General features: G+C 37.3%; 1 protein-coding gene across 1 annotated transcript in view; it reads left to right on the top strand.

Moving 5' to 3' along the window:
- Window positions 1-25,171, top strand: part of crb2b (crumbs cell polarity complex component 2b) — an 81,309-nt gene that overhangs the window by 31,634 nt on the left and 24,504 nt on the right. The window contains exon 8 of the mRNA XM_056463218.1: window positions 21,486-22,409. Within this exon, the coding sequence (XP_056319193.1) occupies window positions 21,486-22,409 (924 nt within the window). The remainder of the gene's footprint in view (window positions 1-21,485; window positions 22,410-25,171) is intronic.

Below are 25,171 nucleotides of genomic sequence, written 5' to 3'. Positions count from 1 at the left end.
CTGCATCTATTACATGTTAGAAAGGAAATGCTCAACTCAGTGTGTTTGTATGTCATGGCAGGCGGGGATTAGGCATATAATTAGTTAAAGTTAGTTATGTAATTAGTAATTAGTTATATAGTTAGTTATATATTATTATTATTAAATGTGCCCATATCAAATATGATGCAATATTTTCCCCAGATTTACACTGTTGAAATGTCCTTTAAATAACAGTTGCGCACACACTGCAAAAATGCTTTTCTTACCTAGACTTTTTGTCTTGTTTCTAGTCCAAATATCTAAAAATTCTATAATCAAGCATTTTTTAGACAAGCAGAAATATAGATATGTTTTAAGAAATAATAAGTCAAAATAAAGTGAGTTTTTACTTAAAACAAGCGAGATGGGGTAAGCAAAATAATTAAGTTTTTCATTTTCACACAGGATTGTTTTGCCCCATTGGCAGAATACTTAGCTTGTTTTAAGGAAAAACTCACTAAAAATGCTTCTTGATCTAAGAACTTTAAGATATTTTAGAAAAAAAATCTAAGAAAATCTTTTTTTTTTTTGCTGTGTATCATGTTTGTTTACACTTTTGAATCACAAGTAGGGGCCTTGATCTATGTTCAGACCACTTTTGATGTTAAAAACTGTACTGTAGTGTAGTGGTTTTTTATTAGCAGTCAAAAACAATATATTGTATTAGAAATTACACTCACTGGTACCCAAACCTTACTAGTATCAGGTTGGACCCCATTTTGCCTTCAGAACTGCCTTAATCCTTCATGACATAGATTCAACAAGGTACTGGAAATATTCCTCAGAGATTTTGCTCCATATTGACATGATAGCATTACGCAGTTGCTGCAGATTTGTCTGCTGCACATCCATGATGTGAATCTCCCGTTCCACCACATCCCAAAGGTGCTCTATTAGATTGAGCTCTGGTGACTGTGGAGGCCATTTGAGTACAGTGAACTTCTGCTGCTGTAGCCCATCTGCCTCAAGGTTGGATGTGTTGTGCATTCAGAGATGCTCTTCGCTTTTCTGCATACCTCGGTTGTGACAATTCGTTTTCAGATATTCTCTTTTTCAGACCATTCTCTGTAAACCCTATAACCCTGTGCTGTACAAAATGTCTGCTAAATAACATAATAATAAAAATAGATATAAATAACCACTTAAAAAAAGAACAAGAGGGTAGAAAACCACTGATTACTTACAATTTTGTATACATGATGAACAATTAAAAGAGGTACATTTTTAGTTATGTTTTAAATTCTAATTCTGTAGAAAGGGAGGGAGACAGCTAGATTCTATTATTTTAATGGAAATTATTAATTATAATTTTCTAAAGTTAAATTTTATAAAAGTTAGTCAAAACCTTAAATTGGTCAAAACATTAAATTTGTCAAAACCAATTAACTTAATCAATTTGTGCTGGGACAACATGAAGGAATTAATTTAGCTAGTTTTTACAAAATCAAGAGTACTGAACAAAACAGTTGTCACCCCCAAAAACCTCAAGAATTGTGTTGTTTCAGCTATATTTAAATAAGTAGTTTGAATAAGCAGCAAACATCATACTTTAAAATTGTAACTTTAACCTTTTCAGCATTAAAAATACTCAAATCAGGGATTAAATCCAATTCAAAGGTGTAAATAAACAGAAAAGACTCATGAATTACACACTTTTGGGAAACGGTTAATTAACAGATGTTTTCACTGTGTCTAGCTCAAACTATAGCTGCCAACATTCAGAACAGGTCAGCAGTTTTGATTTGTGTGTGTGTGTGCGGTTGTGTTTAATCTTTGAACTGTGATTCCATCCAGTCTGAGGAGATCAAAGCTTCTGATACTTTTAGCCAATTCTAGAACACATATTGTTACATTTATCTCACGTCTCCCAGCAACAGGCTGCTTGTTTGAGTTTGTGGAGTTTCAGAATGACTTTGTGCTTCACTGCAAAGCCTATTTGCTCCATCAGCGTACAGTATTTGTCTGAGTTTACATTCTTAAATCAACACATTTAGAAGGAAAACATGTTAAGCCTTGTAATACTAGGTCAAATCATTTGATTTAAGCTTAAAACAAGACTATAATTCAGAGATTTAAAGACTTAATAGTAATAATAAAGTTAGTAATAATAGTTATTTAAAGAATTAACAATATTTTTGATTAAAGAAGTTATTAATCTTTTTGCTCTTGATTTAAGAGTATTATAGATCTTATTATTTTGATCTTGTATGTAGAATGGTTTTGATATTTTGAACTTGATTTAGAACTTTTTAAAAATATTTTATTTGATTTAAGAATGTTTTGATCTTTTGATCTTGATTTAAAATTTTTGTATTTTATTTTTAATTTTTATTGAAGAAGTTTTTGATCTTTTGCTCTTAAGACCTTTTTGTTTTTAATCTTGATTTAAGTATTTTTTTATATTTTAATCTTGATTTAAGTATATTTTTGATATTTTAATCTTGATTTAAGTATTTTTTTGATATTTTAATCTTGATTTAAGTATATTTTTATCTTTTGATATTAGGACGTTTTGGTCTTTTGTTCTTGTTTTTTTTTTTTTTTAAATCTTTTGCTCTTTATTAAAGAAGTTTTTTATTTTTTGCTCATTATTATTTCTGATGATTGATTTATGTATATACAGTTGAAGTCAGAATTATTTTTCCCCCAGTTTCTGTTTAACAGAGAGAAGATTTTTTCAACACATTTCTGAACAGAAATGGTTTTAATAACTCATCTCTAATAACTGATTTATTTTATCTTTGTCATGATGACAGTAAATAATATTTGATTAGATATTTTTCAAGACACTTCTATACAGCTTAAAGTGACATTTAAATGCTTAACTAGATTAATTAGGTTAACTAGGCAGGTTAGGGTAATTAGGCAAGTTATTGTATAATGATGGTTCTTTCTGTAGACTATCGAAAAATATATAGCTTAAAGGGGCTAATAATATTGACCTTAAAATGTTTTTTTAAAAATTAAAAACTGCTTTTATTCTAGCTGAAATAAAACCAAAGACTTTCTCTTAAAAATACTAGTAAAATATTGTAAGTGGTAAAAATAGTAAAAATATTATCACGCATACTGTGAAAATTTCCTTGCTCTGTTAAACATCATTTGGAAAATATTTAAAAAAGAAAATAAATTCAAAGGGGGGCTAATAATTCTGACTTTAGCTGTACATTTAAACTTTTGATCTTGATTTATGAAGTTTTTAATCCTTTGAACCTGATTTAAGAATGTTTTTTATCTTAATTTATGAAGTTTTTAATCTTTTGAACCTGATTTAAGAATATTTTTTATTTTTGTTGTTGGTTATTTAAAAAATAGTTTGAACTTGATTTAAGAATGTTTATATATATATATATATATATATATATATATATATATATATATATATATATATATATTTAAATTGTTCTTTATTTTACAATGTTTTTAATCTTTTTGTTCTTGATTTAATCTTGATTCAAGAATGTTTTTGCTCTTAATTTAAGAATAATTTTTGATCTTGAATTTTAATTTAAGAAAATTTTGATCTTGATTTAAGAATGTTTTTGATTATGTTTTAAGAATATTTTTGACATTTTGCTCTTGATTTAAGACATTTTTGATCTTTGGATCTTGATCTTTTGATCTTGATTTAAGAATGTTTTTTTTTTTTATCTTTTGCTCTTTAAGAAGTTTTTTTTTTTTTCTTTTGCTCTTGAATATTTTTGATGATTGATTTAAGTATATATATATATATATATATATATATATATATATATATATATATATATATATATATATATATATATATATATATATTAACTTTTGAACTTGATTTAAGAATATTTTGATCTTTTGATCTTGATTTAAGAATGTTTTTTTATATCTTTTGCTCTTTAAGAAGTTTTTAGTTTATCTTTTGCTCATGAATATTTTTGATGATTGATTTAAAGTATATATATATATATATATATATATATATATATATATATATATATATATATATATATATATATATATATATATATATTAACTTTTGAACTTGATTTAAGAATATTTTTTATCTTAATTTAAGAAGTTTTTAATATTTTGGACCTGATTTAAGAATATTTTTGATCTTTTGATCTTGATTTAAGAATGTTTTTTTATATCTTTTGCTCTTTAAGAAGTTTTTAGTTTATCTTTTGCTCATGAATATTTTTGATGATTGATTTAAAGTATATATATATATATATATATATATATATATATATATATTAACTTTTGAACTTGATTTAAGAATATTTTTTATCTTAATTTAAGAAGTTTTTAATATTTTGGACCTGATTTAAGAATATTTTTGATCTTTCGTTCTTGGTTAATTTTTTTTAAATCTTTTGATCTTTATTGAAGAAGTTTATGACCTTTTTCTCTTGAATATTTTTAATGATTAGTTTAAGTATATATACTAGTTCTTTATTTAAGAATATTTTTCATCTTTTGATCTTAATTTAAAAACATTTTATTTTTTTGTTTCAATATAATAGAATATTTTACATTATTTTGTCTTGATTTAAGAATGTTGGTGATGTAGCCAAGTAAAATAATAATATATATATTATAAATTATAAATATAGTAGAAATGACCTTTTATATGTACCAATAAACAGCCAATATCTTAATAATAAGCAGGTAATAAGCCAGTAGTTAACACCAGTAAATAGTGAATATATATATATATATATATATATAAACAAATACAATAAAAATAGTGAAAAATATATAGTAAATATATAAAAATACATAATAGTGTTACTGTGAAAAATCTCCTTCCTCTTTTAAACAAAGAATAAAAATTTCCCAGGAGGGCTAATAATTTAGCCGTCAGTTCTATATTTATATGCTGGTTATAAAATCAGCGGAGATTTGAGAAGTGCTGTAGTGCATTCCAGCCTTCAGAGGCCTGAACATCCCACACAGACACCGAGCTGAAATCTGCAGTAATGAGTGAAGCTCTCGCTGGCACACAGAAAGGCATCGCTCCGGCATTCCTGATGTCAGCGCTGACAGGAGCCAGCAGGACACGCAGGGAGGATCTGTGGATTATTATCCCGGCAGGGCAGCTCCGCTCGGGACTCATCCTCCATAATCACTCCTGGACGCCTGGTACCGAGAGCACAGACCCAGAAAACGCAGGATTGTGTGTGTGTGTATGTGTGTGTTGGAAGCTGTCAGGTGTGTGTGTGTGTCAGTGGCTCCGGACGGGACGTTTGGCAGGATGAGAGGACTAATAGTGAAAGTGATTTGCTGTGGCCTGCTTCTGCTGACAGGTAAAGTGGCGGAGCTTTCTGGAAGTCTGCAGGATTTCCGCATTAATGTCGAATTAACCTGCTGAGAGGCGCAAATCTGCTGCCTGAGAAAGAGCGAGGGACTGACTGACGCCTCGACTGAAATGAAGGAATTTGGGATAAAATCGTGACGAGTGTAGAAAGTGTGCAGGGGGTTTTGTTCAGGTTTTGTTAAGCACGCAGTTAGGTTAGTTATCTAAACACACACACACACACACAAACACACGCACACACACACACACACAGAAAAGTGTATGCTATGTCACGCCAACGAGTGATTTTCTGAAATCTTCCTTTCTGAAAGTTCATTTCTATGGTTACACTTTAGTTCAATCCACACTGTTTACACTGGCTTGCCTATAGTTAAGATATCGGTTGTTTATTAGTGCTTATAAAGTATGATCTTATTCTACATCCCTAATACCAATAATCAACACCTTAAGCCAACTACCACCTTAAGAACTATTAATAAACAGCACATTTGTAGTTTATTGAGATAAAAGTCAGCAATGGTTAGGGAAATGTGACATGATTTAATAATTAAACGTATTTTTTAAATGTAGAAAGTGTGCAGGGGGGTTTGTTCAGGTTTTGTTAAGCACGTGGTTAGGTTAGTTATCAAAACACACACATGTGGACACACGTGCGCACACACACAAAATCACTTCATTCCTGTCAACAAGCGAGTTTCTGACTATTTTTGCCTAATGCAACATTATGGATAAGAAATCTTGCTTTCTGAAAATGAGTTTATGCTTTAAAACTAGAACAAACATCTGCAGTTCACAAACATTCAACACTTGTTTTTACTCCATTTCCTCCATCTTTTGCTGTTGATTTCAGAACATTTTGGATCTTTTGCTGTTGATTTAAGAATGTTTTGATCTTGATTTCAAAATATTTTTGCTCTTTTGATCTTGATTTAAGAATGTTTTGGATCTTTTGATCTTGATTTCAGAATATTTTGATCTTGATTTCAGAATATTTTTGCTCTTTTGATCTTGATTTAAGAATATTTTTGCTCTTTTGATCTTGATTTAAGAATATTTTTGATCTTTTGATCTTGATTTAAGAATATTTTTGATCTTTTGATCTTGATTTAAGAATGTTTTGGATCTTTTGATCTTGATTTAAGAATGTTTTGGATCTTTTGATCTTGATTTCAGAATATTTTGATCTTGATTTCAGAATATTTTTGATCTTTTGATCTTGATTTAAGAATGTTTTGGATCTTTTGATCTTGATTTAAGAATATTTTTGATCTTTTGATCTTGATTTAAGAATATTTTTGATCTTTTGATCTTGATTTAAGAATGTTTTGGATCTTTTGATCTTGATTTCAGAATATTTTTGATCTTTTGATCTTGATTTTAGAATATTTTTCATCTTTGGCTGTGAATATAAGAATATTTTGAATCTTTTGAGTTTGATTTCAGAATATTTTTGATAGTTTGATCTTGATTTCAGATATTTTTGATCTTTTGATCTTGATTTCAGAATATTTTTGATCTTTTGATCTTGATTTAATAATGTTTTGGATCTTTTGATCTTGATTTCAGAATATTTTTGATAGTTTGATCTTGATTTCAGATATTTTTGATCTTTTGATCTTGATTTCAGAATATTTTTGATCTTTTGATCTTGATTTAAGAATGTTTTGGATCTTTTGATCTTGATTTCAGAATATTTTTGATCTTTTGATCTTGATTTTAGAATATTTTTGATCTTTTGATCTTGATTTAAGAATGTTTTGGATCTTTTGATCTTGATTTCAGAATATTTTTGATCTTTTGATCTTGATTTTAGAATATTTTTCATCTTTGGCTGTTAATATAAGAATATTTTGAATCTTTTGAGCTTGATTTCAGAATATTTTTGATAGTTTGATCTTGATTTCAGATATTTTTGATCTTTTGATCTTGATTTCAGAATATTTTTGATCTTTTGATCTTGATTTAATAATGTTTTGGATCTTTTGATCTTGATTTCAGAATATTTTTGATCTTTTGCTGTTGATTTAAGAATGTTTTGGATCTTTTGCTGTTGATTTCAAAATATTTTTTTATCTGAATTTAAGAATGTTTTGGATCTTTTGATCTTGATTTTAGAATATTTTGATCTTGATTTTAGAATATTTTGATCTTGATTTTAGAATATTTTTTTGCTGTTGATTTAAGAATGTTTTGGATCTTTTGCTGTGTTGATTTCAAAATATTTTTGATCTTTTGATCTTGATTTAAGAATGTTTTGGATCTTTTGATCTTGATTTCAGAATATTTTGATCTTGATTTCAGAATATTTTTGATCTTTTGATCTTGATTTTAGAATATTTTTAATCTTTTGCTGTTAATTTAAGAATATTTTGGATCTTTTGAGCTTGATTTCAGAATATTTTTGATCTTTTGAGCTTGATTTCAGATATTTTTGATCTTTTGATCTTGATTTCAGATATTTTTGATCTTTTGATCTTGATTTCAGAATATTTTTGATCTTGATTTAAGAATGTTTTGGATCTTTTGATCTTGATTTAAAATGTTTTGGATCTTTTGATCTTGATTTCAGAATATTTTGGTCTTGATTTCAGAAAATTTTGATATTGATTTTAGAATATTTTGATCTTGATTTTAGAGTATTTTTGATCTTTTGCTGTTGATTTCAGAATATTTTTATCTTTTCATCTTGATTTCAGAATATTTTAAATTTTTTGCTGTTGATTTAAGAATATTTTTGATCTTTTGAGCTTTATTTAAGGATATTTTGATCTTGATTTCAGAATATGTTTGATCTTGTTATCTTGATTTCAGAATATGTTTGATCTTGTTATCTTGATTTCAGAATATTTTTAATCTTGATTTCAGAACATTTTGGATCTTTTCATCTTTATTTAAGAATGTTTTGGATCTTTTGACCTTGATTTTAGAATATTTTTGATCTTGATTTCAGAATATTTTCGATCTTTTGGATCTTTTGATCTCGATTTAAGAATATTTTTCATCTTTTGATTTGAGAATGTTTGAAAATTGTTTTGCTCTTTAAGAAGTTTTTTTTATCTTTTGCTCTCGGATATTTCTGATAATTGATTGAAGTTGAAGTATATATTTTTAAAGTTTTGTTCTTAATATTAGAATGTTTTTGATCATTTGCTCTTGATTTTAGAATAATTTTAAACTTGATTCAGTAATGTTTTTGATCTTTTGATCTTGATTTAAGAATGTTTTATATAATTTTGTCTTGATTTATGAATGTTTTTGATCTTTTAATCTTAATTTAAAAATGTTGCAGATGTAGCCAAACAAAATGATTTAGTACAGTATAAATTATGAATATAGTAGAAATGACCTTTTATATGTACCAATAGACAGACAGTATTTTATTAATAAGCAGGTGTAAGCCCTTATTTCATTCATTCATTCATTTTCATTTCGGCTTAGTCCCTTTATTAATCTGGGGTCGCCACAGCGGAATTGTTATGAAGCGGACAGGAGACAGAGGTAAGGAAACGTTAGGGTGTTTATTAAATGACAACAAGGAGCACATGAAGGATAGCCAGGAGGATCAGGAATGATGTTGGGGTCTTTTCCTCCGTGGCTGGGTAACAGGAATACACGAGGATGGACAGCACACACCAGATACAGCTGACAGAGGATGACACAGACTTGGAAGGACTGGAAGACAGGACGATTCGGGAGGACCAGGAAGACTAGGAGGAATACAAAGAGAACAGGTAAGTAAATCGTTTGTTTTAGCTGAGGATGACTACGCTGAGTGGTCGCTCAGTTGTCCGCTTTCGTCGAGACGAGCCCGGACAATGAGCGACTGGAATGCTGTGCTTTTATCTGGTGCTCGTGAATGTGATGCAGCTGTGTGCTCATTAGAAGTCAGGTGATGGTGATCTTCGTGAGTGGGGGTCGTGAGAGCCTGACCAATCCATGACAGTACCCCCCTCCCCAGGGCCCGCTCCTGAGGGCCGACACCTCCGACGCCGTGGTGGTCTCCCTCTGCCTCTAGGCGCTGGGAACTCAGGGTGGCTCTCATGAAACTCCACCATGAGACTAGGATCGAGAATATCAGCTCTGGGAACCCATGTCCTTTCTTCGGGGCCGTACCCTTCCCAGTCCACCAGGTACTCCAACTGGCCACCACGACGTCGGGAACGCAAGATCTCCTTCACTGCGTAGACGGCTCCTTCTTCTAGGAGCAGTGGAGGAGGGGGTTCCTCTTCGTGGTCAGGCTCTGTGGAGGGAAGAACAGGATCGTGATAGGGTTTCAGGAGTGATACGTGGAATGTAGGGTGAATACGGTAGTGAGAGGGTAATTGTAGTTTGTAGGTGACGGGGTTAACCTGTTCCACGATGGTGAAGGGACCAACAAATCGGGGACTTAACTTGCGAGAGGGCAGTCGCATGCGTATGTCCCGGGTGGATAGCCACACCTTTTGTCCGGGTGTGTATCTGGGTTCTTCAGACCTTCTCCTATCGGCGGTTACCTTGCTTCGACGGACTGCCCTCTGCAGATGTTGATGAGCCTCGTCCCAGACTCTCTCGCTCTCCCGGAACCAGTGATCCACTGCGGGGACATCAGATGGTTCGCCATCCCAGGGAAAGAGCGGTGGTTGGAAGCCCAGGACGCACTGGAATGGCGTGAGTCCGGTGGAGGGTTGCCGCAGTGAATTTTGGGCATATTCTGCCCAGCCCAAATACTGGCTCCAGGAGTTCTGGTGACCACTGCAGAAGGTCCTCAGGAACCGTCCCACCTCCTGAATCTTCCTCTCTGTCTGCCCGTTGGTTTGGGGATGATATCCAGAAGAGAGGCTGACGGCCACACCTAGGAGCTTGAAGAAGGCTTTCCATAGACGTGAGATGAACTGTGGACCTCTGTCCGACACAATATCTTCTGGAATACCAAATGACCTGAAGACTTGATTAAAGATATTGTCGGCAGTTTCAAAGGCTGTGGGAAGACCTTTCAGAGGGATTAGTTTGACAAACTTTGAGAATCTATCTACTATGACTAGAATACAGGTATTACCTTCTGACGAAGGGAGGTCAGTGATAAAGTCCACTCCTAGGTGTGACCAGGGACGGTTCGGAATCGGCAAGGGATGGAGCTTTCCAGCGGGTAGATGACGTGGGCTCTTGGATTGGGCACAGTCCTTACAGCCCTGAACATATTGCCTCACATCCCTTGCCATGTTTGGCCACCAGAAGCGTTGGGATACTAGCGAGAGAGTATTGTTGATCCCTGGATGTCCAGTGCCTAGCGAGGTATGTAAGGAGTGGATCAGATCTACCCGGTGTTCAGGTGGTATGAACTGCCGATGAGGAGGGCATCCCGGCGGAGCAGGGGCTTCCGGAGTGGCAACGACTGGAGGAGCGTTCCAGGTGATCGGACAAATGGAGATGTGTTCGGGAAGAATCTTCGTTGGGAGTTCTTCATGATCGTGATGCTCGTGTAAACGAGAGAGAGCGTCTGCTCTTAGATTCTTGGGTCCTGGACGATAGGAAATGGAGAAATCAAAACGTGAGAAGAAAAGTGACCATCTGGCTTGACGTGGACATAGTCTCTTGGCCTCTTTGATGTATTGGAGGTTTTTGTGATCTGTGATCACCTGGAACGGATGTTTGGCTCCCTCCAACCAGTGACGCCACTCCTCCAAGGCTAGCTTGATTGCTAGAAGCTCCCTGTCTCCTATGCTGTAATTCTGCTCCGCCGGGCTCAACTTCCGAGAGAAATAGGCACAGGGATGCAGTCGGGGCGGTGTATCATGATGTTGAGATAATACTGCCCCGACGCCGGTGGTGGATGCGTCCACTTCCACCACGAAAGGAAGATTTGGGTCAGGATGAGTCAGGAGTGGGGCCCTTGTGAACTCCTTCTTAAGAAGGCGGAAGGCTGCGGCTGCTTCTTTGGTCCACTCCAGTCCTTTGGGTTTACCCTTGAGGAGATTAGTGAGAGGTGATGTAATCCTGCTGTAGTCCTTGATAAACCGTCTATAAAAGTTAGCAAACCCAAGAAACCTCTGGAGCTCCTTAATGGAAGTGGGTTCTGACCAGGATAGAACAGCCTCAATTTTCTTCCCATCCATACGTATACCGGTTTGGTCAATGATGTATCCCAAGAAATGAATCGACTTCTGGTGGAATGAGCATTTCTCCGCTTTGAGGTAGAGGTGATGTTCTCTCAATGTGTGTAGGACCTCCGCAACGTGTTGGCGATGTTCGGCCTCACTCCGGGAGTAAATGAGGATGTCATCTATGTACACTATTACACAGTGGTGAAGAAACTCCCGGAGGACTTCATGAATGAAGTTTTGGAATACGGAGGGGGCGTTGACCAGACCGTAAGGCATGACCTCATATTCATAGTGGCCAGTAGGGGTCACGAATGCTGTCTTCCATTGGTCCCCCTCACGTATTCTTATCAGATTATACGCGCTGCGGAGGTCCAATTTAGTGAAGACTTTAGCTTCTCGGAGCTGTTCCAAAGCGGCTGGTACCAGAGGAAGGGGATATCGGTATTTTACTGTACCGTTATTTAGGACCCTGTAGTCGATGCATGGACGCAGCCCTCCGTCCTTCTTGGCCACAAAGAAGAAGCTTGAGGCGGCTGGTGATTTTGAGTGACGTATGTACCCCTGACTCAGAGCCTCCCTTATGTAATCTTCCATTGCCTGATTCTCTGGAAGCGAGAGCGGGTAGATCCTACCTCTTGGCAACTGGGCATCTGGAACTAGGTCGATCGCGCAGTCCCATGGCCGATGCGGCGGTAGCTGGGAAGCTCTCTTGGGGCAGAAGACATCATGAAAGGAGCTGTACTCCTTAGGAATGTGGATAGACTGCTTCTCAGGAGGGCTCTCGACCGATGTTGCAAACAAAGAAATGGGGTTCCGACCTTGAAGAGGGAGATTTGGAAAACAGGCAGGTGTACATCCAGATCCCCATTTCTTTATCTCTCCTGTGCCCCAAGAGATGATGGGATCGTGCTTCACCAGCCACGGGCGCCCTAGAATGATGTCCATATTTGCACCCTCCAGAACCAGAAATTGAATCCTCTCTTGATGTAACAACCCCACTTGAAGAAGGATGTCTTCGCATTGTCGATGGATACGGGTCGAAGATCGAGTGCACTGGGTTATCGGTTGTATCTGGTATATATGCGAGGACGCCTCAGTACGGAGGTGGAGTTGACGACAGAGGGATTGGGAGATGAAGTTCCCTGCTGACCCGGAGTCGATGAGGGCTGTGACAAGGAGAGAAATAGAGGCAGTAGTTATTTGTACGGTGGTAGTAAGTGGTTTACATTGTTCAATATTCGTACTGAATACACTCACTGAAGTCCGAATGGGACGAAGGGGACACTCCATACGGGTGTGTCCACTGACACCGCAGTATAGACACAGACCCCGGGTCAGCCTCCTCTGTCGTTCCGCTGATGTCAGTCTTCCAGACTCTATTATCATGGGTTCTGGTTCTGGAGAGGCTGTTGACTCAGGCGATTGGAGGAGTGCAGACGAGGGGGTGATGGTGTCCTGTTGATAGGAACGGAGACGATCGGAACATCGGAGAGAATGTTGGATGAATCTCTCCAGACCCATTGTATCATCTAATGTGGCCAGTTGGATTCGGAGCGTGGGTTCCAAGCCGAGCCGGTACGTGGTCAACAACGATCTCTCATTCCATCCACTTGCAGCTGCTAGAGTGCGAAACCGGAGAGCATATTCCTGTGTAGATAGAGTACCTTGCTTTAGATGATACAGCTGCTCTCCAGCGGCTACTTCCCCATCAGAACGTCCAAACACCTCTTTGAAATACTCCGTGAAGGTAGTGATGGAATTCATGACCGGCCCGGCTTGGTTCCAGATCGTCTCAGCCCATTTAAGTGCAGGTCCAGAGAGTAGAGATACGATGTAGGCGATCTTCGACTTATCTGTGGGATATAGAGAAGGTTGCATTTCGAATATGAGGGAACATTGTAACAGAAAACCATTGCACTCCCCCCGCTCCGCCTGAGTAGGGCGCTGGTCGGGCCATGGGACTGGAAGGAAGGGCCGAAGAAGAAACTGTGGAGGCGGAAGTGCTCGGTGCTGGTGGTGCGTTGGAAAGTGGAGCTGGTGGCTGTAGAATCCGCTTCAACTGGTCCACCAGCTCTTGAAGGTGATCGGGGGTGCTCATGTTGTCGTCGTTAATGGTCCGGGCTTCTGTTATGAAGCGGACAGGAGACAGAGGTAAGGAAACGTTAGGGTGTTTATTAAATGACAACAAGGAGCACATGAAGGATAGCCAGGAGGATCAGGAATGATGTTGGGGTCTTTTCCTCCGTGGCTGGGTAACAGGAATACACGAGGATGGACAGCACACACCAGATACAGCTGACAGAGGATGACACAGACTTGGAAGGACTGGAAGACAGGACGATTCGGGAGGACCAGGAAGACTAGGAGGAATACAAAGAGAACAGGTAAGTAAATCGTTTGTTTTAGCTGAGGATGACTACGCTGAGTGGTCGCTCAGTTGTCCGCTTTCGTCGAGACGAGCCCGGACAATGAGCGACTGGAATGCTGTGCTTTTATCTGGTGCTCGTGAATGTGATGCAGCTGTGTGCTCATTAGAAGTCAGGTGATGGTGATCTTCGTGAGTGGGGGTCGTGAGAGCCTGACCAATCCATGACAGGAATGAATCACCATCCTGTCCCACATATGTTTTCCATATTAACTGAAATATATGTAAATGGAACATATAGGACCACTTACAATCACTTAAACAAAAACACGAATTATAATCTCATATATAAATCATATGAATAGAAAATAAAAAAATATATTCTATAATAATAATATTAATGATAATGGCGATTATTATTATTATTATTATTATTATTATTAATAATAATAAGTAGGATATTTGTTTATTTATTTATTTTTTAAAGTCTACTTTTACAATTGTAACACATGTAAACTACTGCAGAAATATTCTAACTAACAGGCTCATGTCATATACAGTACAGATACTTAATAAATAACCTACTATAAATTAAAAGCATTAACATATGCTATGTATTTTAGTGCTCACAAGCTTTGGAGACATAACATAAATTCCGCTTTTAAATAATAGATCACCTATAGATTTCGCCATGAGCTACGGCTGTGTTCAAAATGACATCAATGTTTTCAAAGTGCACTGCGAAGGGAGCACAATTGCAAACAAGACGATCGCTAAAACTGAACTGTAAAAATACTTTGAAAGTAAATTACACCCAAGAGAGATGACTTTAATGCTTTATTTTTAATAATTTTTTTATGCCAGCTAAAATGTCAGAAAGTTCTAAATGAATAGGGCATAGGGGGGATAACTGGGAATAGAACACAGCCAGGAACTATGTTTCTAACTACAACTCCAGAGGTGTAGTTGCAAGTGCACAAGTTTGCGACACAGTTTGCGAGTGTTCAGTGGAACGATGGTTTTGCGAAACTGCAAATCAACTAACTATGTTTGTAACAACACAACTTGCGATGTTAGTTGGCTAACGATGGTGTTTGGAAACGCACCCCAGTATAGTTTCATGATTGGTAGTGCCAGAAAATACTAAATAAACTACAAACAACCAATAATAATAATAATAATAATAATAATAATAATGTGATAACTCAGTAACAGGTCTCCCTTCATTCTCAAGTGATTGTGCGTATATTACTGTACATTTGATTAAGTTATTGGTATAATTAAATCATTGATGGCAGTAGACAGCAGTAGTTACACACACACACACACACACACACACAAATAAACACCAGATCCAGCCATATGCTGACACGTCAATCCTTTAACCAGGTTTACTTCACTGACTGGAAAGGGATTAAAGTAAATGCAATTAAAAGTCAGTTTGTTTGCTCTTAGCGTGCTCTTCTCTCTGTTAAGGGTTCAGTAGGTTCATTAAGAATTATTATGACTTTTATTTTTATGACTTTTTTCTGTGTAAGATTTATATTATGACCGCTGCATTTTATGGTTTTGCCACAGGAAGTTATTTTTTCATTACTTGTTGGACAGAATTATTTCACTTAGAGTTTAAACTCAATTTTAATTTTAATTTTGCAGTAAAATAACAGTATGTTAGTTATTTTGTTTTTATATTTACCTTGTTTTTATATTTTTCACTTTAATAATAATAATAATAATATTTATTAAGGGTGGATTAGAGTGTATGGATGTTTCCCAGTCATGGGTTGCAGCTGGAAGGGCATCCGCTGCGTAAAACATATGCTGGATTAGTTGGCGGTTCATTCCGTTGTGGCGACCCCTGATTAATAAAGGGACTAAGCCGAATAGAAAATGAATGAATGATATTTATTATTGGCGTCACGCAGGCTTAGTGGTTAGCACTGTTGCCTCACAGCAAGAAGGGTGCTGGCTGGGTCAGTTGGCATTTCTGTGGGGAGTTTGCATGTTCTCCCCGTTTTGCTGTGGGTTTCCTCCGGGTGCTCCGGTTTCACCCACAGTCCAAACACATGCGCTATAGGGGAACTGATGAACTAAATTGGCCGTAGTGTATGAGTGTGTGTGTGAATGAGAGTGTATGGATGTTTGCTAGTACTGGGTTGTGGCTGGAAGGGCAGCCACTGGCTAAAACATACGCTGGAATAGTTGGTGGTTCATTCCGCTGTGTCGACCTCTAATAAATAAGGGACTAAGCCGAAAGAAAAAAAATGACAACAACAAAACCAACAAACATTTATTAAAATACTAATAATTATTAATGGTATCATAATTGTTATTAATATTTAATTTATATGATGATATATTACTTAAATACTCAATTTTTAGTTATATTTAAATCGATTTTATTTTTTTATAATTATTAATATTAGGATTTTTCTCTTTTTTGTTTATTCTATTCTATTGATGAAATACTGATTTTAATTTTACATTGAAACATTACTGGAACGAGATTACTCTCTACTATATTCATTTTATTTAATGATAATAACAGTATTAAAGAGCCCCTATTATGCATTATAAAAGGTCATATTTTGGTTTTGGGGGTCTCCAACAACAGGCTGATCTGCATGGAAGGTCAAAAAACACTTTCATTGTCTTATAATCTGCATTTATTTTACCTAATTATCCCAGCGACTCCCATATGAACCATTCAGCCATTCATTTGTTTCCAAACCGCTCCTTTGCGTGAGGCTAATCTGTGCTGATTGGTCTAATGACCAAGTCTGTTGTGATTGGTCAACTGGGTTCAGCGCGAGACAGAGTGAAACGTCCACCACGGCTATGAAGTAGCAGTGAGTATGTGAGAAAACAATGCAGGAACTCAGTTAAAATAGTTGGGTTAAAAATAACCCCAACATATAACCCAACTATAGGTTATTATAGCACCTTCCCAACTATGGGTTATTTTAACCCAATGCATTAGGTTATTTTGATTAAATGTTATTTTTTTCTCATTCTTTTATTACTATTGCTATTATTAGTAGTACTACTATTATTTTATAAATATTGCTGTATACATTTAAAGTTCCAGACACAGCGTTTTTATCCATTTAATATAGATCGGCTACGAAGCGCATGTTTGTATCACCAATAATTAAGAGTGTGGGTGAAACAGAGGTAATTTGATAAAAAAAAAACTAAATAAACCTGAGCTTAAGCTTAAATAAATGTTATAATGCAAAAACACTGCGCACGTATATTAATACAGCTGTTCTGTGTCAGTTAAATCAGTTGACTGTTGAATTTTTAACCCAACTGGTGGAGTTTATAAATAAATAACAAAATAAAGATTTTAAAAAATCCAACAAGCACCAAATATTTAACCCAACCGGTTAAGTTATTAATAAATAACCCAATAAAGATTAAAAATAATCCAACGAGCACCAAATATTTAACCCAACTGGTTAAGTTATTAATAAATAACCCAATAAAGATTAAAAATAATCCAACGAGCACCAAATATTTAACCCAACTGGTTAAGTTATTAATAAATAACCCAATAAAGATTAAAAATAGTCCAACGAGCACCAAATATTTAACCCAACTGGTTAAGTTATTAATAAATAACCCAATAAAGATTAAAAATAATCCAACGAGCACCAAATATTTAACCCAACTGGTTAAGTTATTAATAAATAACCCAATAAAGATTAAAAATAATCCAACAAGCACCAAATATTTAACCCAACTGGTTAAGTTATTAATAAATAACCCAATAAAGATTAAAAATAATCCAACAAGCACCAAATATTTAACCCAACTGGTTAAGTTATTAATAAAAACCCCAATAAAGATTAAAAATAATCCAACAAGCACCAAATATTTAACCCAACTGGTTAAGTTATTAATAAATAACCCCAATAAAGATTAAAAATAATCCAACAAGCACCAAATATTTAACCCAACTGGTTAAGTTATTAATAAATAACCCAATAAAGATTAAAAATAATCCAACGAGCACCAAATATTTAACCCAACTGGTTAAGTTATTAATAAATAACCCCAATAAAGATTAAAAATAATCCAACGAGCACCAAATATTTAACCCAACTGGTTAAGTTATTAATAAATAACCCAATAAAGATTAAAAATAATCCAACGAGCACCAAATATTTAACCCAACTGGTTAAGTTATTAATAAATAACCCAATAAAGATTAAAAATAATCCAACAAGCACCAAATATTTAACCCAACTGGTTAAGTTATTAATAAATAACCCAATAAAGATTAAAAATAATCCAACAAGCACCAAATATTTAACCCAACTGGTTAAGTTATTAATAAATAACCCAATAAAGAATAAAAATAATCCAACAAGCACCAAATATTTAACCCAACTGGTTAAGTTATTAATAAATAACCCAATAAAGATTAAAAATAATCCAACAAGCACCAAATATTTAACCCAACTGGTTAAGTTATTAATAAATATCCCAATAAAGGTTAAAAATAATCCAACAAGCACCAAATATTTAACCCAACTGGTTAAGTTATTAATAAATATCCCAATAAAGGTTAAAAATAATCCAACAAGCACCAAATATTTAACCCAACTGGTTAAGTTATTAATAAATATCCCAATAAAGGTTAAAAATAACCCAACAAAGCATCAAATAGTTTTAACAACCATTGGATTAAATAAATAACTCAACGTTTTTTAGAGTGAATGCAATAAAGCAAGGCAGTTAACACCCGCATATATTCTACTATTACCCCTAACCCCAAGTAATAATGACACACATTCAGTGTTAATCCACACAGCGGCAAAAGTTGAACTATTTTGAAAATTGACCGTGTCGCGAGTGTGAGAAATAGCTGATGTTGGCCATATCAATGACAAACGAAGAGGATCACCAGTTCAGAAACACATGTAAATCAGTAAATTGGTTTGTGAATAGCCACATGAAGGTTTAACCTGAGAGATACAGTACAAGCACTGATCTGTAATAGCGATTACAAGTTACAACACGCAATTAAACACATATTTTGCAAACTACACAAAACGAGGCAACAATTTTAATGACACTTACATGTTCTGATCCAGAAGAAGAAGAAACTGGTCCATGTGAACTGTAACAGTTCCTGTCATAGTCTGACAAAGTCCCATACATAACAGTCTCTGCTGCTTCTTCCTATTAAGGGCACCTATGGTAAAAAATCGACTTTTCAAGCTGTTTGGACAGACATATGTGTAGGTATAGTGTATAGACGGTCATATTGGGGTGATATAAACACACCCAGTGTTTTTTATTTTTATTTAACAACATAAAAACGGTGGACCAATTGGAGCGGTTTTCAAACCGACCTTGACGTAGGAGTGCCGTCCCCCCGCCCACCAATATTGATTGACAGCTGCGCATGAACATGTCTCCATAATAATGTGTATAATCATATCAACAAGACAGGACGTGCACAAAGCAACCAGGAATAAAAGATCTGTTCAGTTCTCTAGGATCATCAATCATCATCAAATGTGATCAAGAGTGAGTTTCACATGTTTAACATGTTTTAAAACAGAGCATGTGTGTAAACAATTACAGCGATTTACTTCAGATTTACTTCATCAGCACAGCCGTGTGTCTGAACAATTATAAAAGACGCTTCAATCCCGGTTTGTGGACGTTAAATCAGGTTTATTTTGTACATTAACATAACAGATATTCATACAGCAGTGGAGATTCACGTGTATCATGTCACATTTCGTGCAAAAACAGTGCAAAGCTAAACGCGCACTGTCTGTGTGTGCGTGAACTTTGTAACGTCACTGTGTGCGACTCATCGTTGCAACTCAACAAACAAAAATCAATCAAATACTCATTGGTAAAGTTCTTACTGTAGTATTTCTCACAAACGCTATGTGAGATCTGCTTCCTTCATGTCTGTCTGTTGTCTGACATGGCAGAGGGAGGAGATTAAGGCACGCTGACAGGCACGTGGAAACGGTGAGCATGAAGGACTAGCTACCTGCTACCTGCTGCTCAGAGCTATAAAATAGAAACTTCTGAAGGCTATAATAAATAATCTGATGGGTGTTTTGAGCTGAAACTTTACAGACACATTCTGGACACACAAAAGACTTATATTAAATCTGGAAAAAGGGGTAACCTATGTGCTCTTTAATAGCAAAGGACCGGCGAATCCCATGCTGCAGCGTAGCTTATTATATCAATAATCAGAAAAATGACAGGAACAAAGACAGCACTAAGTTGGCTATACTATGTTGTTGTTGTGAAAATGAGCTTTAACCTTTTATTCCCCACAGCCGAATCTCCATCTGTCAGTGATCATCATCTTTTCGCGTCATGATCAGTCCCGTGATCCCCCGCGCTTAGCTAGTGTCTGAAGGGAAAATCGTGTTCACGTTTTACCGGAACCGACAGCTATATTTTTGACATTGTTATATTACAATAGCGATGTTACTTATTTTTTGTATTTGCTTTGAAGTTCTACTACTGCCACTACTTGTCAATGTTAATTTTATTTAGTTTTACAATTTTTTTTGCTCTAAAAACAAATACAGAAAACCCGTCAATCACACTTTAAATTGCTATTGCAACTTTCATCAATTTATTATTAAATTTAATATGACGATATATTACTTAAACATTAAAGGGCACCTATGGTACAAAATCTACTTTTCAAGCTGTTTGGACAGACATATGGTGTATAGACCGTCATATTGGGGTGATATGAGCACACTCAGTGCTTTTTTTTTTTCAGTTTAACAACATAAAAAACGGTGGACCAATTGGAGCGGTTTTCAAACCGACCGCAACTTTACGTAGGAGAGCGGTCCCCCCGCCCACCAACCCACTGTTGATTGACAGGCGCGTCATCATATCCTCAGTTTGTTGATTCACGTCCGCCATTTTCAGCGTGAGTCGAAGCGATATCACTAAAGGAACACCCTAGCTCTATTTTTAGATGCAAGGCTCATTGGGCTCAACACAAGATCAATATTCTCCACATTATCGCTCTAATCGGAATTATTGGTTGTATCTTTAGGTAGGTTTGCAAACATGTGTACTTCTCATTGAGTCAACCTTATACTTCAGCCGTTTGCATTTCTCGCGATCCCAGAAGCTCCCTGTGATCTTAACTAGCATGCGTTTTAGAGTTCTAAACATCGGTTTCTATCAGGGTACACTCAAGTCGACGGCTGGGCGCCGCGGACCGCTGCAGAAACCTGTTTAGAATTCAGAAATGCGCGGTGCGACGATTCGGGACACTTCATGTTTCTGCCGCGCTACAGAGAGTGTCTGGTGTGCCGTGTCGCGGCTTTGAGCAGCGCATCCGGTGCCTCAGTCAAAGTTAATTCAGTGTGCGTGGTTATTAGTTTCTGTGTACAAGCTCGGCACTTGAAACTAGCACACAGTTGGCTGGCACACTCAGAAGAACCATAATATTAATATTAAATCAGAAAAAAGAGGTCAACTATGGGCCCTTTAAATAGTTATTTTTAAATCGATTTTATTTTTTAATAATAATTTTTATTATGATTTTTCTCTATTTTGTTTATTCTATTCTATTAATGAAATACTGATTTTAATTATTTTTGCTCTAAAAACAAATACAGCAAACCTGTCAGTCACACTTTATATTGCAAATTAAATTGTGAAAAGCGATGAATTAAGTTTGAACGTGTGTGTGTGATTCCTCCTGCAGGTGCAGTGTGTGAGACTGAGCTGGACGAGTGTGAGAGCGACCCGTGTCAGAACGACGGCCGCTGTGAAGACTCCATCAATGCCTACACATGCCACTGTCCTCCTGCTGAGCCAGGACGCCTGCCGTGGGGCGGTCCTGACTGCAGCGTCCAACTGACCGGCTGTGTGGACCAACCCTGCCAAAACAACGCCACCTGCGTCCCCTCAATACAGCAGCAGCAGCACCAGCACACCTGCAGATGCCCGTCCGGCTTCCACGGCACCCACTGCCAGACCTCCACCACCTTCTCCATCACCCGCGGAGGATATTTACTGGTAGATCTTCACCACAAAAACAACAGGAGTCGCAGATATGTGGGTTCTCATGTGCCGAGTGTCCAGCTACGCTTCCGGACGACGCTACAGGATGGAGTCATCTTCTTTCGGGGAGGTCAAAATCACTTTCTTGTGGCTGAGTTAATTGCTGGAGATCTGTACTGCAGAGCTCAGTCTGGAGATTTGAAGCTCTCCGTGAACCTGAGCGGTGTTTTCGGGGATGGGGTCTGGCGGGGGGTTTCTGTGAGTGTGGATGATGGGCTGACGGTGCTTTCGGAGGGTCAGATAGATGAGGATGGAGGTCACAATCAGCTTCTGTCCTTCCAGCCGCAGGGTTTGGAGACGCTGTACGTGGGAGGAGTTCCTCAGGAGTGGATGAACCTCACACTGAGCCGGACGGGGTTTGTGGGCTGTTTGGAGGATCTTGTTGTTGATTCTGAGCCGGTTCTTCCTCAGAGTTTGGTCCCGCTGCAGGAGGTTCAGATGGGCTGTGAGAGGACTGAGTGGTGCCGTGTGAACCCCTGCTCTGATCGCGGACGCTGTGTGGATCTGTGGTCAAACTACACGTGTGTCTGCTACAGGCCGTATTATGGAGACCACTGTACTGAAGGTGAGGTCTGATCTCCTTTTACATTTTTTTTAATTGGTTTGGATCTAATTTCATGAGTAAGGTGGACATTTTTAAATTTCTTTGCACAAAAGTTGCCAGAAAGAGGCACAGAGCCCTGATAGCACCTCCCTAAAGAACTGATATTTCCGCCCCAATGGACTGGTAGCACCGCCCTAAATGACTGATAGCCTGCCCTTAAAGGCCTGATAGCCACATCCTAAAGGCATGTGACAAGAAATGAAGACATTTCAAAGGGGAGAGAAGGTTAGCTCCACCCCGAATGACTGAGTCCGCCCTAAAGGACTGATAGTCACACCCCAAATGACTGATATCCCCACCATAAATGACTGATAGCCCACCCTAAAGGACTGATAGCCCCATCCCAAATGACTGAAAGCCCTACCCTAAATGGCTGACAGCCCCACCCTGAATGGCTGACAGCCCCTCTAAGCCTGATAGCCCCACCCCGATAGCCACACCCCGAATGACTGAAAGCCCTACTGTAAATGCCTGATAGCCCCGCCCCAAAGGACTGACAGCCTAAATGACTGATATTCCCACCCTGAATAATTGATAGCCCCACCCTAAGTGACTGATATTCCCACACCCCAAATAATTGATAGCTACGCCCCGTGACAGCCCCACCTCAATTGATTAATAGCCCCACCTTAAATGACTGATAGCTCCACCCTAAATGACGGATATTCCCACCCCGAAAAATTGATAGCCCTGCCCTAAATGATTAATAGACCCACCCTAAATGACTGAAAGCCCTGCCATTAAAGGACTGATAGCTCCACCCTAAATGACTGATATTCCCACCCCGGATAATTGATAGCCCCACCCTAAATGACTGATAGCCCACCCCGAATGACTGATAGCCTTGCCTTAAATGACTGATAACCTGCCCTTAAAGGCCTGATAGCCACATCCTACAGACATTCCATGTGACAAGAAAAGACATTTTGAGTGGGAGAGAAGGTTAGCTCCACCCCAAATGACTGATATCCCCACTATAAATGACTGATAGCCCGCCCTAAAGGACTGATATTCCCACCCTGAATGATTGATAGCCCCACCCCAAATAATTGATAGCCCCACCCTGAATGACTGATAGCCCCACCCTGAATGACTGCCAGCCCCTCTTAGCCTGATAGCCCCACCTCGATCGCCACACCCCGAATGACTGACAGCCCCACCTCAAATGAGTGATAGCCCCACCCTAAATGACTGATATTCCCACCCTGAATAATTGATAGCCCTGCCCTAAATGATTAATAGCCCCACCCTAAATGACTGATAGCCCTGCCATTAAAGGACTGATAGCTCCACCCTAAATGACTGATAGCTCCACCCTAAATGACTGATAGCTCCACCCTAAATGAATGATATTCCCACCCCGAATAATTGATAGCCCTGCCCTAAATGATTAATAGCCCCACCCTAAATGACTGATAGCTCTGCCATTAAAGGACTGATAGCTCCACCCTAAATGACTGATATTCCCACCCCGAATAATTGATAGCCCTGCCCTAAATGATTAATAGCCCCACCCTAATTGACTGATAGCCCTGCCATAAAAGGACTGATAGCTCCACCCTAAATGACTGATAGCTCCACCCTAAATGACTGATAGCTCCACCCTAAATGAATGATATTCCCACCCCGAATAATTGATAGCCCTGCCCTAAATGATTAATAGCCCCACCCTAAATGACTGATAGCTCTGCCATTAAAGGACTGATAGCTCCACCCTAAATGACTGATAGCTCCACCCTAAATGACTGATATTCCCACCCCAAATAATTGATAGCCCTGCCCTAAATGATTAATAGCCCCACCCTAAATGACTGATAGCTCTGCCATTAAAGGACTGATAGCTCCACCCTAAATGACTGATAGCTCCACCCTAAATGACTGATATTCCCACCCCGAATAATTGATAGCCCTGCCCTAAATGATTAATAGCCCCACCCTAAATGACTGATAGCCTTGCCATTAAAGGACTGATAGCTCCACCCTAAATGACTGATAGCTCCACCCTAAATGACTGATATTCCCACCCCGAATAATTGATAGCCCTGCCCTAAATGATTAATAGCCCCACCCTAAATGACTGATAGCCTTGCCATTAAAGGACTGATAGCTCCACCCTAAATGACTAATAGCTCCACCCTAAATGACTGATAGCTCTACCCTAAATGAATGATATTCCCACCCCGACTAATTGATAGCCCTGCCCTAAATGATTAATAGCCCCACCCTAAATGACTGATAGCCCTGCGATTACAGGACTGATAGCTCCACCCTAAATGACTGATAGCTCCACCCTAAATGACTAATATTCATACCTCGAATAATTGATAGCCCCATCTTACATGATTAATAGCTCCACCCTAAATGACTGATAGCTCCGCCCTAAAGGCTTTCCATGTGACCAGAAATAAAGAAAAGACATTTCAAAGGCGAGAGAAGGTTATGGTATTTGATTAAAGATTATAAGGGCAAATTAATTTTTACAAAAACAATAAAGTGCACAGACATATCATTTTTCACAAGTACTACTATATACATATAAATATAAAAAGGGCTCATTTTAAATTCATGGCAACTTTAAACTGGCATTGTACCACTGATCATTCTTTCAAATCTGAAGTCATGATTTTATTGTCGTTGCACATAGTTTTATTCCACTCAACCATTGTTTCAGAACATTCAGATCATTGTGATATACTTTATATTAAGAACATTTGGTTAAATCA

Source organism: Danio aesculapii, chromosome 8, assembly GCF_903798145.1.
Source record: "Danio aesculapii chromosome 8, fDanAes4.1, whole genome shotgun sequence".
NCBI classification, from domain to species: domain Eukaryota; kingdom Metazoa; phylum Chordata; class Actinopteri; order Cypriniformes; family Danionidae; genus Danio; species Danio aesculapii.
The sequence above is the reverse complement of the archived record's forward strand: the minus strand, read 5'-3'. Positions and strand labels throughout refer to the sequence as shown.